The sequence below is a fragment of the Dama dama genome, chromosome 10 (genome assembly GCF_033118175.1).
Source record: "Dama dama isolate Ldn47 chromosome 10, ASM3311817v1, whole genome shotgun sequence".
Lineage (NCBI taxonomy): Eukaryota > Metazoa > Chordata > Mammalia > Artiodactyla > Cervidae > Dama > Dama dama.
Genome location: NC_083690.1, coordinates 11,098,945 through 11,111,260, shown reverse-complemented (window position 1 = coordinate 11,111,260; position 12,316 = coordinate 11,098,945). Strand labels below are relative to the sequence as shown.

The 12,316-nt window shown below is 45.8% G+C and overlaps 1 protein-coding gene and 1 non-coding gene across 7 annotated transcripts in view; both read right to left on the bottom strand.

Moving 5' to 3' along the window:
* The window catches only part of CIITA (class II major histocompatibility complex transactivator), a 56,222-nt gene extending 50,180 nt beyond the window's left edge, over positions 1-6,042 (bottom strand). For 3 of the 6 annotated variants that reach the window (XM_061152814.1, XM_061152817.1, XM_061152815.1), the window contains exon 1: positions 5,529-6,034. In XM_061152814.1, coding sequence (XP_061008797.1) covers positions 5,529-5,811 — 283 coding nt within the window. In that variant the 5' untranslated portion in view covers positions 5,812-6,034. Of the gene's footprint in view, positions 1-5,528 lie in introns of all 6 variants that reach the window. The other 3 variants (XR_009694402.1, XM_061152816.1, XM_061152819.1) reach the window with 3 other exon arrangements.
* Positions 6,043-9,927: 3,885 nt separating this feature from the next.
* On the bottom strand, positions 9,928-10,001 carry TRNAG-CCC (transfer RNA glycine (anticodon CCC)). Its single transcript has one exon. It is a non-coding gene; the product is annotated as a tRNA-Gly (tRNA).
* Between the last annotated feature and the right edge of the window lie 2,315 nt (positions 10,002-12,316).

Genomic DNA, 12,316 nt, shown 5'->3' with positions numbered 1-12,316 from the left:
GCTGTCTGAGGCCACAGCCTATGTGCTTAACCAATGTGCCAGCTTGAGGATGGGAGTCACATTAACTCTCAGATGCACATAGCGGCCACACGCTCAGCACTGGAGTAGGTGTCTAGATGCGATATGGAGCCCCCAGTGAGACTGCAGACTCAACTCACTGGTTTATCCTCCCCCCGTCCAATTCAGGAGATGTAAGAGACGCAGGTTCAATCCCTGGGTCAGGAAGATCCCCTGCAGAAGGAAATGGCAACCCACTCCAGTATTCTTGCCTGGGACAGTTCCTCCAGTATAGAGGAGCCTGGCGGGCTCGTGTGGGTCCATGGGGTCGCAAAGAGTCCGACACAACCGAAGCGACTAAGCACGCATGCGTGAGTGACTGAGCACACACAATATGTATGTGTCTGACATTCCTAGGGTTATCTGTCTGATGCCAAGCACTTCCTGGGATGGTTTCTCAGCTACCATCTCATTGAACCCTTGCTATGACCCTGGGAGGTTTATATCATCACTCCCGTTTTAGTGATGAAAAAACTGACAGTCAGAGTGGTTCAGACACGTGGCCGAGGTTACACAATTTGTAAGCAGCAGGGCATGGCTGCAGAACTAGAGCTGTTCGGCTTCCGGCATAGTTCTCCTTCCGTCACTGCCACGCTACCTCTCTCTTCTCTGGCCTCTGACTGTCCTCCAGGGCTTGTCACTCACGGTCCCCAGTCAAGCAGCTGAGTTCTGCCCAGACTCTTGGGACTCCTCCGAGCTTGCCAGGGGCTGGATGACATATGCTGTTCTGTGCAGCAGAGCCAACCCCCAAAGATGGGCTTCCTGCGCAATTGCAGCTGAAGCATTATCAATCATATCCAAAGGTGACTTCTGAATCATCAGGCTGGTTTCAGTTTGAAGATGGTCAGCCTGCTTCGGGTAGACTTACGGTATCCCTTTGGGTTATTCAAAAGAGGCAGCCAACCAGAAAATGCAACAAGTGATCTGGGCCCATGAGATCTAATAGCCACCTCTCCCCAGGCCATGATCGAGGCAACCACTCACCTCCCTGTGCCTCAGCGTACACATCAGTAGAGTGAGAGTAATGGTAAACACGAGCCATCCACACACTCATCCGTCTCCCCATCCACCCGTCACCCAGCCACCTACCCACCCACCACTCATCACCCATCCACCTATGCACCTACCCATCAACGATTCACCTATCCTTCCCCCCTACACACCCACCCACCATCCATCCATCCACCTAACCACCTACCCATCAACCATTCACCTATCCTTCCCCCCTACACACCCACCCACCATCCATCCATCCACCTAACCACCTACCTATCGATCATTCACCTATCCTTCCCCCCTACACACCCACCCACCATCCATCCATCCACCTAACCACCTACCCATCAACCATTCACCTATGCCCCCACCCACACCCCCATCCACTCATCAACCACCTACCCACCTACCCTCCCATCACCTATCCACCTATCCACTTCCCTACCCTCCCACCCACCCATCCATCCATCCATCCAGCCCATCCACCTACCTACCTATCAACCATTCACCTATGCCCCCACCCACCCATCCCCCAACCACCTACCCACCCACCACTCATCACCCATCCACCTACGCACCTACCCTTCAACCATTCATCTACCCACCCACCCACCCATCCATCTACCTACCATCCAGTAGTCTAATATTCAACAGACACATATTGCACACCCATCCAGGCATTATATTAAGTGTTTGGGATACATCTGTGATAAAAGCATAGATCCCTCCCCACAGGGTGCTTATTTTCCAGTGAGAGAGTCAGACAATAGGCAGCAAACAAAGGAACCTCCCTGGGGGTCCAGTGGTTAGGACTCTGTGCTCACATTGCCAAGGGCCCGGGTTCAGTCCCTGGTCGGAGAACTAAAATCCCATGAGCCTGTGCAGCTTGACTAAATAAATAATCAAACAACAAACATAATACAAAAGTAAAGTGTATTGAAGGTAAACACGTCAGTGTGGGGAGTGGTACTCCGAGTGTGGAGGGGGAGTTGCAAATTTAAATAGGATGATCAGGGTAGGCCTCCCTGAGAAGGTGACATTTGAGCAAAGAGCTAAAAGATTCAAGGAGGTTGGCCCAGAGAATATCTGGAGAAAAGAGTGTTCAGATGGAAGCAACAGCATGTGCAGAGGTCCTGTGGCAGGGAGTGTGCCTGGCCTGTCCCAGGGACCCCAAGGATACCAGCATGGCTGGAGAAGATAAGACGGCAGGAGTATAGGGTGGGATCAAAGCAGGGATGAAGCCAGATCTTGAAGGGCTTCATGGGAATCGACCGGATTTAGCTTTCCTCTGAGTGACACGAGAAGCCAGTATAGGGCAGCAGAGGGTGAAGATCACGATAGGGTTGTAGAGAGAGTTACAAAAACTTCACACTCTGATTTCCTTTTCTGAAGCCCCGTTGAAACTCAAAGTCAGTGCCCTTTATTTATACAAACCATACACTTCTCCTCCCCTGTTCTCCTTGTCCCCGTCGGAAGACTGCTCCCTTCGTGTGCCCCCTAGCTGCATCCCTGCCCATAGTCCTTACAGCTGGAGTCTCACAGGCCTGGGAGGAGCTGGCCTGGAAGAGGATGGCGGGGGAGCAAAAACGGTAAGGAAGCAATTTATCCTTCCTTGTCTCCCAGCCTCCTGAAGACCGCACGGAGCTCAGTTCCCTTTCTAGAGTCACACGGCATCAGAAATAAATATATTACACCCCCTGGGAGGAAACGGAGTTTAATAACAGGAACCAGCGAGAGGGAGGGGCAGAGGTGTGGGCAGCCAGCGGAGTGGAGGAAGCTGCCATTTGCAGGGGGTATGTCAAGGAGAGAGGAAGGCCTTGACATCCACAGAAGTTGGCATCTGCACCTACATCAAGACTGCATAGCCTATGTGTGTTCTGTTCAGTTTCTTTCATCTGCATCTTACAGTTTTCAGAGTACAGGTCTTTTGCCTCCTTCCATAGTTTTATTCCAGGGTATTTTATTCATTTTCATGTGATGGTAAATAGGACTGTTCCTTTCATTTCTCTTTCTGATCTTTCATTGTAGAGAAATGCAACAGGTTTCTGTGTGTTAATTCTGTAACCTGCAACTTTGCCAAATTCATTGATGAGCTCTAGTAGTTTTCTGGTAGCATCTTTAGGAGTGAAAAGTACACGCTGCTGTATTTAAAATAGATAACGGACAGGAAATCAACCCTGAATATTCCTTGGAAGGACGCTGCTGAAGCTGAAGCTCCAATACTTTGGCACCCTGATGCAAAGAGCCGACTCTTTGGAAAAGACCCTGATGCTGGGAAAGATTGAAGCAAAAGAAGAGGGCGGCAGAGGATGAGATAACCGTTAGATAGCATCACTGACTCAATGGACAAGGATTTGCACAGATTCCAGGAGATAGTGGAGGACAGAGGAGCCTGGTGTGCTGCAGTTCAAAGGGGTGCAAAGAGTCAGACATGGCTTAGCAACAACAAGAAGAACAACCTACAAGGACCTACTGTATGCCACAGGGAACTCTGCCCAATATTATGTAACAACTTAAGTGGGAAAGAAATCTGAAGAAAGAGTTCAGTTCAGTTCAGTTCAGTCGCTCAGTTGTGTCCGACTCTTTGCAACCCCATGAATCACAGCATGCCAGGCCTCCCTGTCCATCACCAACTCCCAGAGTCTACCCAGACCTATGTCCATCAAGTTGGTGATGCCATCCAGCCATCTCATCCTCTGTCATCCCCTTACATGTATATGTATCCCCAAGTCACTTTGCTGTATGCCTGAAGGTAACACAATATTGTAAAGCAACTATACTCCAATATAAAATAAAAAAGTTTTTAAAATGACCCCATAGGTGGCTTGCACTCCCATTAAGAAATCAGGGAGGTTATTCAGGTGACAGAGATGTCCCAGCTCCCCTGGGGTCTTTTAGGAGGGGGAGAGTAAATTATGTGTCCGAGGACCAGACAGAGATGATCGGGGTGAAAATTTGCCCAGGAAGACAGCCCACCCCTTGTAAACATGTATCTTGGCAGAAGAGTTGGAGAAATGCCTACACTGCCCTGGAGCCCATGGCAAAATCCTCAAGAGGCTGTTTAGCCCTTAAGACCAGACTGAGCCAAAAGTGTGTCTGCTTTCAAATCCAGCCTCAACACTTCCTGCTTGGGGACCGGAGTTGGTCACCTCTGGGCAATCTCTGTCTTTTCTCCCTGTGTAATATAAGGCTGTAGATCATTAAAGGGTTAGGGTGGCTTAGGTGTGCCTGGCAAGCAACTAAATACTCAGTAAATGTGAATTGTGATTATATCAAGTTTCAAGTTACTCCAAAGCCTTAAAAGGACCAAGGACGAGAATGTATGACACCAGCTCATAAAATTGGGAAAGCACAGGTTTATGTAAAGGAGGCTGAAAAGTAAGTGTCTCTAGGAAGAATGTTTAGTGGGAATTCCCTGGTGGTCCAGTGGTTAGGACTCCATGCTTCCACAGCCTGGTCGGGGTCGGGGGGCGGCCTGGGTTTAACACACCAGGTTGGGGGAACTAAGATCCCGCGAGCTGCGTGGCAAGTCCAAAACTAAAAATTAAGAAGACTTTTGTTTGCAACAAAGTGAGAAGCTTCTTGCAAGTGGGAAGGAAGACCAAAAATGTTTGAGGAGCTAAGGATGCGAGTGGAAATGGTATGGCATAGGCTTTTTTCCCGCTTTAAGATGCATCAGGAGTTAGCAGTACCCTTTAAAAACAAGACACTCTCTCCCTCCAACCTGGTTGCTCTTCTGTCTCTCTCTCTCTCTCCTCTTTCTCTTTCTTCCTCCATCTCTCTCTTCTTTCCTCCCATCCTTCCTCCCTTCTTCCATCCTTCTGTCTACTTCCCTCTCTTTCTCTCCTGTCCCTCTTTCCCTTTCTCTCCCTCCCTGTCTTTCAGCTTCCCTCTCTCTCCATGACCCGGATGCACACACAGGCACGTGCATGCACATGCACGCACACACGCCCACACAAACCCGCACCCGTGCTCACACACATGCTCACACGCACATGTGCACACACAGCGATCTCTGCTCTCCAGCTCTTCAGCCCTTCCTCTCTGTGGCAACCTATGTCTTCAGCTTTGAGATACACTGATTGTGCCGGCATCCGTCTTGCCCACTTGCAGGCAGTGGCTGCTTTGTCCATCTGTTCCCTTCACCAGTGCCTTGCACGTGCCTAAGGTACCCAGGCAGCTCAGAGAGCGCACCCAGTGGGCATTTGGCTGCGTGCCTCCGGGATGGTTTACTTTTAAGCAGAGTGGGAAGCACGCTGTTCTGCCCATGCTCTCGGCATCCCAGCCTGAGCTCTCTAAGCACTAGCTGCTCCTGTCAGCTCAACCAGAGACCCTGATTCCTGTCCACTCTGCCTTCTCAGCTTGGGACAGAGACGAACATGAGGACCTCCCATTCTGAGATTAGAAGGAAAAGCCCGGAGCTGCTGACAGCCAGGCATGGCTTCATGAGAAAAAAGGGATGGATGGCAACTTACCACCAGGGTCCTTGTAGCTGGGGTCCCTCTCGGCTGTGGGGGCCTGCAGCCCACTCCAGATCCACCCGAAGAGGGCCAGGTCTGGGTCTCCTTTCTCTAGCAGGGTCAAGGAGATCTTCCTGGCCAGAGCCTCACCATCAGACTCATGGAGCAGGGCATAGTGGTACTCCCTGGAGAGGAGCTCTTCTGCCAGCAGGTTATCCAGAAGCGCCTGCACTTGGCTCGGCCGATGGCTAGAGAGCAACATCCGGACCTGAGTCAGGATGGTCTGGAAGTGATTCATGGTAGCGCTCAGATGCAGGGCAGCTCCCCTGGGCCAGCGCCTGGTATTTCTGCTCACCCAGCCTGTAGCATCCAAAACGTGAAGTGAAAATCAGGATGGGGGAACCTCTGCAGCTTATTCCTGCTAAGGAGGATTTCCTCATTTGCACGTTAGGCTGGGGTTGCCTGATGAATTGATGGAAGTGGGTTCTGGTCTTGATTTAGACCCATAGCTATGTGCATACCATGTGTGTGTGTATGCCAAAGAAGCTCACGGCTTTGTGGATTCCTTTAGACCCAATCCAGTATTTACTAAGAGGAACAAGGCTTGCCTCTTTGAGGACCTATAAGGTGATAGGCTTTCTCGGATGTTGCATCATAACAAGAAGGCACTGGGGCATAGCAATTAAGCAGTTGGGTTTGGAGCCAGTCTGCTGGGTTCAAATCCCCAATTACTTGGTATTTGCAAGTTACTTAGCCTCTCCTTGCCGCCATTTCTCCATCTGAAAACGATACCAAGTCCAAGCTCACTCTGCTCATGGTAGGACAGGCCAGTGAATCCAAGAGGCGAGGTATTGAGGCAAGGAATAAATAAGGCTTTATTCCGAAAGCCTGACAGAGAAGATGGCAGACTAATGACTCAAAATAACCATCTTGTCCCGGTCTGGATGCCAGGGAGTTTTATGTATCAGAGATGGCAGGGAGGTGAGGAAACAAAGTAAATAGGCCATTTAATCTTTTAAGTATCTCCCAGAAGGGCAAGCCTCAGGCAGGAAGATGTGTTAATTTTTTCCTTCCTGCCATCTACAGGTGGACAGGGTTCTGAACAAAGGCATTTTAGTTTAACAGGCAGAGGGGCAGGATTCTCTGTGGCAGGCCATTATGTGTCATTATGATAACAAAAGCAGCTAAAGAGATCTTGCATGGAAAAGTCAAAATCGACTCTTCCCTGTTACAAAAACATGGAGTGATAATAATAGTATTTACATCTTAGAGTTGTAGGGGGTAATAAGTGAGATAACGCCTAGAGAGTACCTAGCACATCATCCACAACTTGATAATAATTCAATAAATTTGAATTCGATAAATATGAACCATTATGATTATTGATTAATCATGTAAACAATCGTGTCACCTTGGGCTCAGCCTCATTAAACCTCAGTCCCTTCCTCTGAAAAATCTCCCGGTAAAAGTAATTCAATCTCATCAAGTTTTCTTGAGGATTAAAAGAGATAGTATGTATAAGGGGCTTAGTGCTGATCCTAATGAGCACTTCATGAAAATTGACTATATACTAATATTATCCCCAATTAATAACAAGGAAAGCAAGCTTTGCATACAAGCCAGTCTATTGTAGGATTCTACCCTGAAAAACCTCAACCCCCGCTTTCTTATATCATAGCTGATTGCTCTTCTAGAAACACACTGTGACTTTGTTTCCTTTCCTGGTCTCATTTTACCATCTCTCAGATGGGACCATTTGCATTGTTCATTTCAATGAGACAAATAGGGATTTCCACTTCCAGTATGGGTGAGAGTTCCTATCTGACCAACAGTAGCACAATGACAACTATAAACTCTGATGGTGGGAGGCAGAGGAAAGTATAAAAAACAACTACCTGAAGGCCCCAGGGAGCATTCAGAGCAGGCAGACCCTGGAGAGGAGTCAATATGTGGAAGACAAGAATATCACTGGTGAATTCCCAGCTCATGAGTTTAGCTCAAGGAGGTCTCAGTTTGTGCTCTGCGGGCAAGTAAAATTCTGTTTGGAAAAAAAAAAGTTTTACTGCCCCGAATAACCAGAGGACAAAATTTGAGATAACAATAGTTGCTAGAAAGTGGGAGTAGAAATTCCAAGAAGGAGAGAGATAGAGAGAAGCTGCTCCAAATTCTGGGTATAAACTGTCCAAATGTGTGGTTGACCTCTGAACCCTGCATTCACGGCTCATTCAAGTTCTTGTTCATTCATGCATTCACGGGCGACTCCAAACAGCTCAACTAAGGCTAAAGGAACTGGGCTGAAACTTGAGTTGTAACCTACCATGGGGGTTGTGTTGAGGGCGGGAGAGATAGGAGCCTGCTGAAACAGCAGCAACAACAAAATTAACCCTGTTCAGATTATAACGCAATCCAGAGTGTTTACTATAGGGTATGCAGTTAGAGAAGGCGAGGTTCAGGAAAAGAACGAGAGCAGCACTTTACAAGAACAGATCACCTTTAATGAGGCAAGAAGGGGCAGCAGTCAGATTAGTGAGCTGCTGCCCTAACGCAGGAAAAGAGCAAGTATATACAGGCATATATGTGGAAATCTACTGTCTTAAGGGGGCCTGGTTCTTCTCCAAGGTTGTTCGGAGTAGTTATCTCTTAAACGGTTGGGGCAAGGAATTCTGGAGATCAGCCAAAGGGTGGGACTGGCTGGGACTGGGTGTAATCAACCTTAACGTCCATTTTTTTTCTTCAGGTGAGAGAGTTCTTTGTTTTGCATAGAATGGTGGGGAGGACCCAGAGGGGAGTTTTAACTCCAGGCTATTTTGAGCCGTGTAACTTTCCTTCATTTACCACATATTGTGATGGGCCGTACATATCCAAAATTACCTGACTATAAAGGGATAGGAAAAAGGGACCCATTCTCAAGAGAAAAGGACAATCAATGGAAATTGACCCCCAGATGACCCAGATGTTGAAATTAGCAGACAAGGATTTTTAAAAAATCTTTTTATTTTTACTTTTTAAAATCTTTCTATTTTTCAAGTCTTTACTGACTTTGGTACAATATTGCTTCTGTTTTACATTTTGGTTTTTTGGGCCTCAAGGCATGTGGTTTTTTGGGCCCTGAGACATTGCTCCCTGACCAGAGATTGAATTTGTACCCCATGCATTGAAAGGCGGTATCTTAAACCACTGGGCTGCCAGGGAAGTCCTAAGACAAGGATTTGTTAAAGCAGTGACTCTAACCATGAATGAAACAGACATAAAGGGTGCCAAGGAAAACATGCTCACGAAAATAAAAAAATAGAAACTTTCAGCAGAAAAACAGAAACTACTAAAAATTACCAAATGGAAATGATTAAAGTGAAAATTACAATGTATGAAAATTTAAAAGTCTTTGGATTGGATTAATGGCAAAAAGGGGATAACAGAAGAAACCTTAAATTGTCACAATAGAGATTATTTGATCTGAAGAACAGAGAGAAAAAGATTGAAAAAGAAAAGAGCTTCAAGGATCTGTGGGACAGTGTCAAAAGGTCCAACCTATACATACTTAGAATGACAGAAGAAGTGAGAGAATGGGGTAGAAAAAAGTTTGAAGAAATAAAGCCCCACATTTCTCACTTTGGTGAAAAATAAACAGCATGAAAACCATGAAGCTCAGCAAGACAAATACAAGGAAGTCCACACGTAGGCACATCATAGTCAAACAACTGAAAACTAAAGATAAGGAGAAATCTGTGAAAGGAGCCAGATCAAAAGAACACATTACAGGGACTTCCCTGGTGGCCCAGAGGTTAAGACTCTATACTGCCAATGCAGGGGGTGCAGGTTTAATCCCTGATCAGGGATCTAAGATCCCACATGCCACACACCACAGCCAAAAGATAAAAAAAAAAAACAAGAACACATTACAGGAGGCACATGAATCATCACTAACTTCTCAATAGACATTATGGACACCAGAAGACAGTGGAACAGTATATTGGAAGAACTGAAAAGAAAAAAATGGTCAACCCAGATTTCTAAATACAGTGAAACTATCCCTCAAGTATGTGGGAAAAATAGATATTTTTAGACTTAAAAAACTAAAAAAGGGTGTTGCAGTAGTCTTGCATTTTAAGAAATGCTAAAATAAGTTCTTTAGATGGAAGGAAAATGATACCAGTTAGAAACTCAGTTAGATACCAGTTGGGAAGAACTGAAGAGTGTCAGAAATAATAATCTTTATGTAAGTTCTTTAGATGGAAGGAAAATGATACCAGTTAGAAACTCAGTTACATACCAGGTGGGAGGAACTAAAGAGTGTCAGAAATAATAATCTTTAGGTAAGTATAAACGTTTTTTAATTTATTTTTTTAAAATTTATTTATTTGGCTGTGCCAGATCTTATTTGTGGCACACAGGATCTTTTAGTTGCAACACATGGTTCCCTGACCAGGGATTGAATCCTGGGTCCCCTGCATTGGGAGTGCAGAGTCTTAGCCACTGGACCACCAGGGAAGTCCTGAAAGATTGTTTGTTTGTTTGTTTCTCTTAATTTATTTAGAAACATAACTGCTTAAAGCAAAAGGTATGGTATTATCTTGTGATTTTTAGATACATGTAGATATAATACATATGATGGATACAGCATAAAGGATGGTGTAGCATAAAGCATGATTATTGGACCCATATGGTGGCAAACTGTACTTTATATTAAGTGGTATAATGTTTCCTTTGTGTTGGTTAAGAGAGTGGAAAATATATATTAAAAGCCTTTGAGGGGCTTCCCTGGTGGCTCAGTGGTAAAGAATCCACCTGCCAATGCAGGAGTCACAGGTTCGATCCCTGACCCGGGAGGACCCCACACGCTGAAGAGCCTCTAAGCCCATGTGCCACAACTATTAGCTTGTGCCCTAGAGTCTGGGAGCCACAGCTACTGAGCCCTCAGGCCCTAGAGCCCATGCTCTGCAGCAGGAGAGGCCACCGCAATGAGAAACCCGAGCACCACAACTGGAGAAAAGCCTGTGCGGCAATGAAAATTCAGCTCAGCCAAAATTAAATAAATAAAATTAAAAAAAAAATCCAAAGTGTCTCTTAAAAAATAGCCCTCGAAGAACCACTAAAACATAATGCAAAAAGGCATAAGCTAAACAGCAATTTGAAATTACTACAGAATTTTAAATGAGATGGACTCAACCCTGGGCTTGAATAAGCAGTCCAACAAGACTATGACATTATAAATGTTATGTATAAAGGCCGCGAGGTAGAAGATAGAAACTCGAAAGCTCTTCTCGCCTAACAAAGTATACTTTGCAGCAAACAGAGATGTAGAGGTAAATACCCTCTGGGCAACTAATTATCAATTAAGATACTCAAAATTGCATACTTTTTAGGCCTTCAAGCATAATTCACAGAGCAAATCAATAATTTTTGCAAGCTGGGTATTTTGTACTTCTTTGTACAAATTGAATATTGAAGTGAAGTGAAGTGTTAGTGCTCAGTTGTGTCCGATTCTTTTCAACCTCAAGGACTATAGCCCACCAGGCTCCCCTGTCCATGGAGTTCTCCAGGCAAGGATACTGGAGTGGGTTGCCATTTCCTTCTCCAGGGGATCTTCCTGACCCAGGGATGGAACCTGGATCTCCTGCATTGCAGATTCTTTACTGTCTGAGCCAGCAGGGAAGCCCAAAAATTTAATATTGAGTTGGCCAAAAAGTTGGTTCAGGTCTTTCCATAAAGTATAACAGAAAAACTCGAACAAACTTTTTGACCAACCCTATACTTATAAAAATAATTCTACAATCACAAAACAAAGTTTTACAGCTTCACACAGGTCTTCCCCATGACAAGAGAATGACGAGATACCTGTACAAAAGTTCTCAACTTCATCATAACTAACTTTGTGATGCAGAGCAGTGTCTGCTTTACTGTAGTTAGAGAGAAAGAGGAAACTTTGACCCCCACTTCCGCTTTCTTTATGAGATTTCTCTTCCCAGCAGTTGGAAGACCACAGTGTTTCTTGGACAAGGTGGTGGTTATTGCTATTCAGTCGCTAGTCATGACCCCATAGATTACAGCATGCCAGGCTCCCCTGTCCTCCACTATTTTTTGCTCAAATTGATTTAAGTTTGCTCAAATTCACGTCCATTGAGTTGGTGATGCTATGTAACCATCTTATCCTCTGCTGCCCTCTTCTCCTCCTGCCCTCAGTCTTCCCCAGCATCAGGGTCTTTTCCAGTGGGTCAGCTCTTGGCATCAGGTGACCAAAGTATCAGAGCTTCAGCTTCAGCATCAATTTTTCCAATGAATATTCAAGGTTGATTTCCATTAGGACTGACTGGTTTGATTTCCTCACAGTCCAAGGGGTTCGCAAGAGTCTTCTCTAACACCACAGTTCGAAAGCATCAATTCTTTGGACAAGATGGTAATGCCCATCAGTTATCCCTGAGAGAAAAAGAGGAGGTCTGAGAACTTAAAATTTATTAGTTAGGAAAGAAGGCCGGGAGTGGGAGGCAAAAGAGAATTTTAACAGAAGGAAGAGTTGGTGTGTAATCGTCAGCCATGGTTGTGGAGAAGACGGCAGGTGGGTCAGTTGCTGTGGGGAATAAGGAAACCATGTTCGTAAGTACCTCACCTCAGAGACACCTGAGAGAGAGCACCGGGCCTGAGAATCCATCCCCACGAGTCCAAGATGGAGAGGTGAAGCAGGCCATGAGTCTCCATCAAACACCCGGAGACGGGGATCAAGAGCAGGCCATGAGACTCCATCTAGCACCCCAAGGTGGGAGTAATGGCTGATTAAACTGCAACCACTGGGGGCACAGAACCAGGAA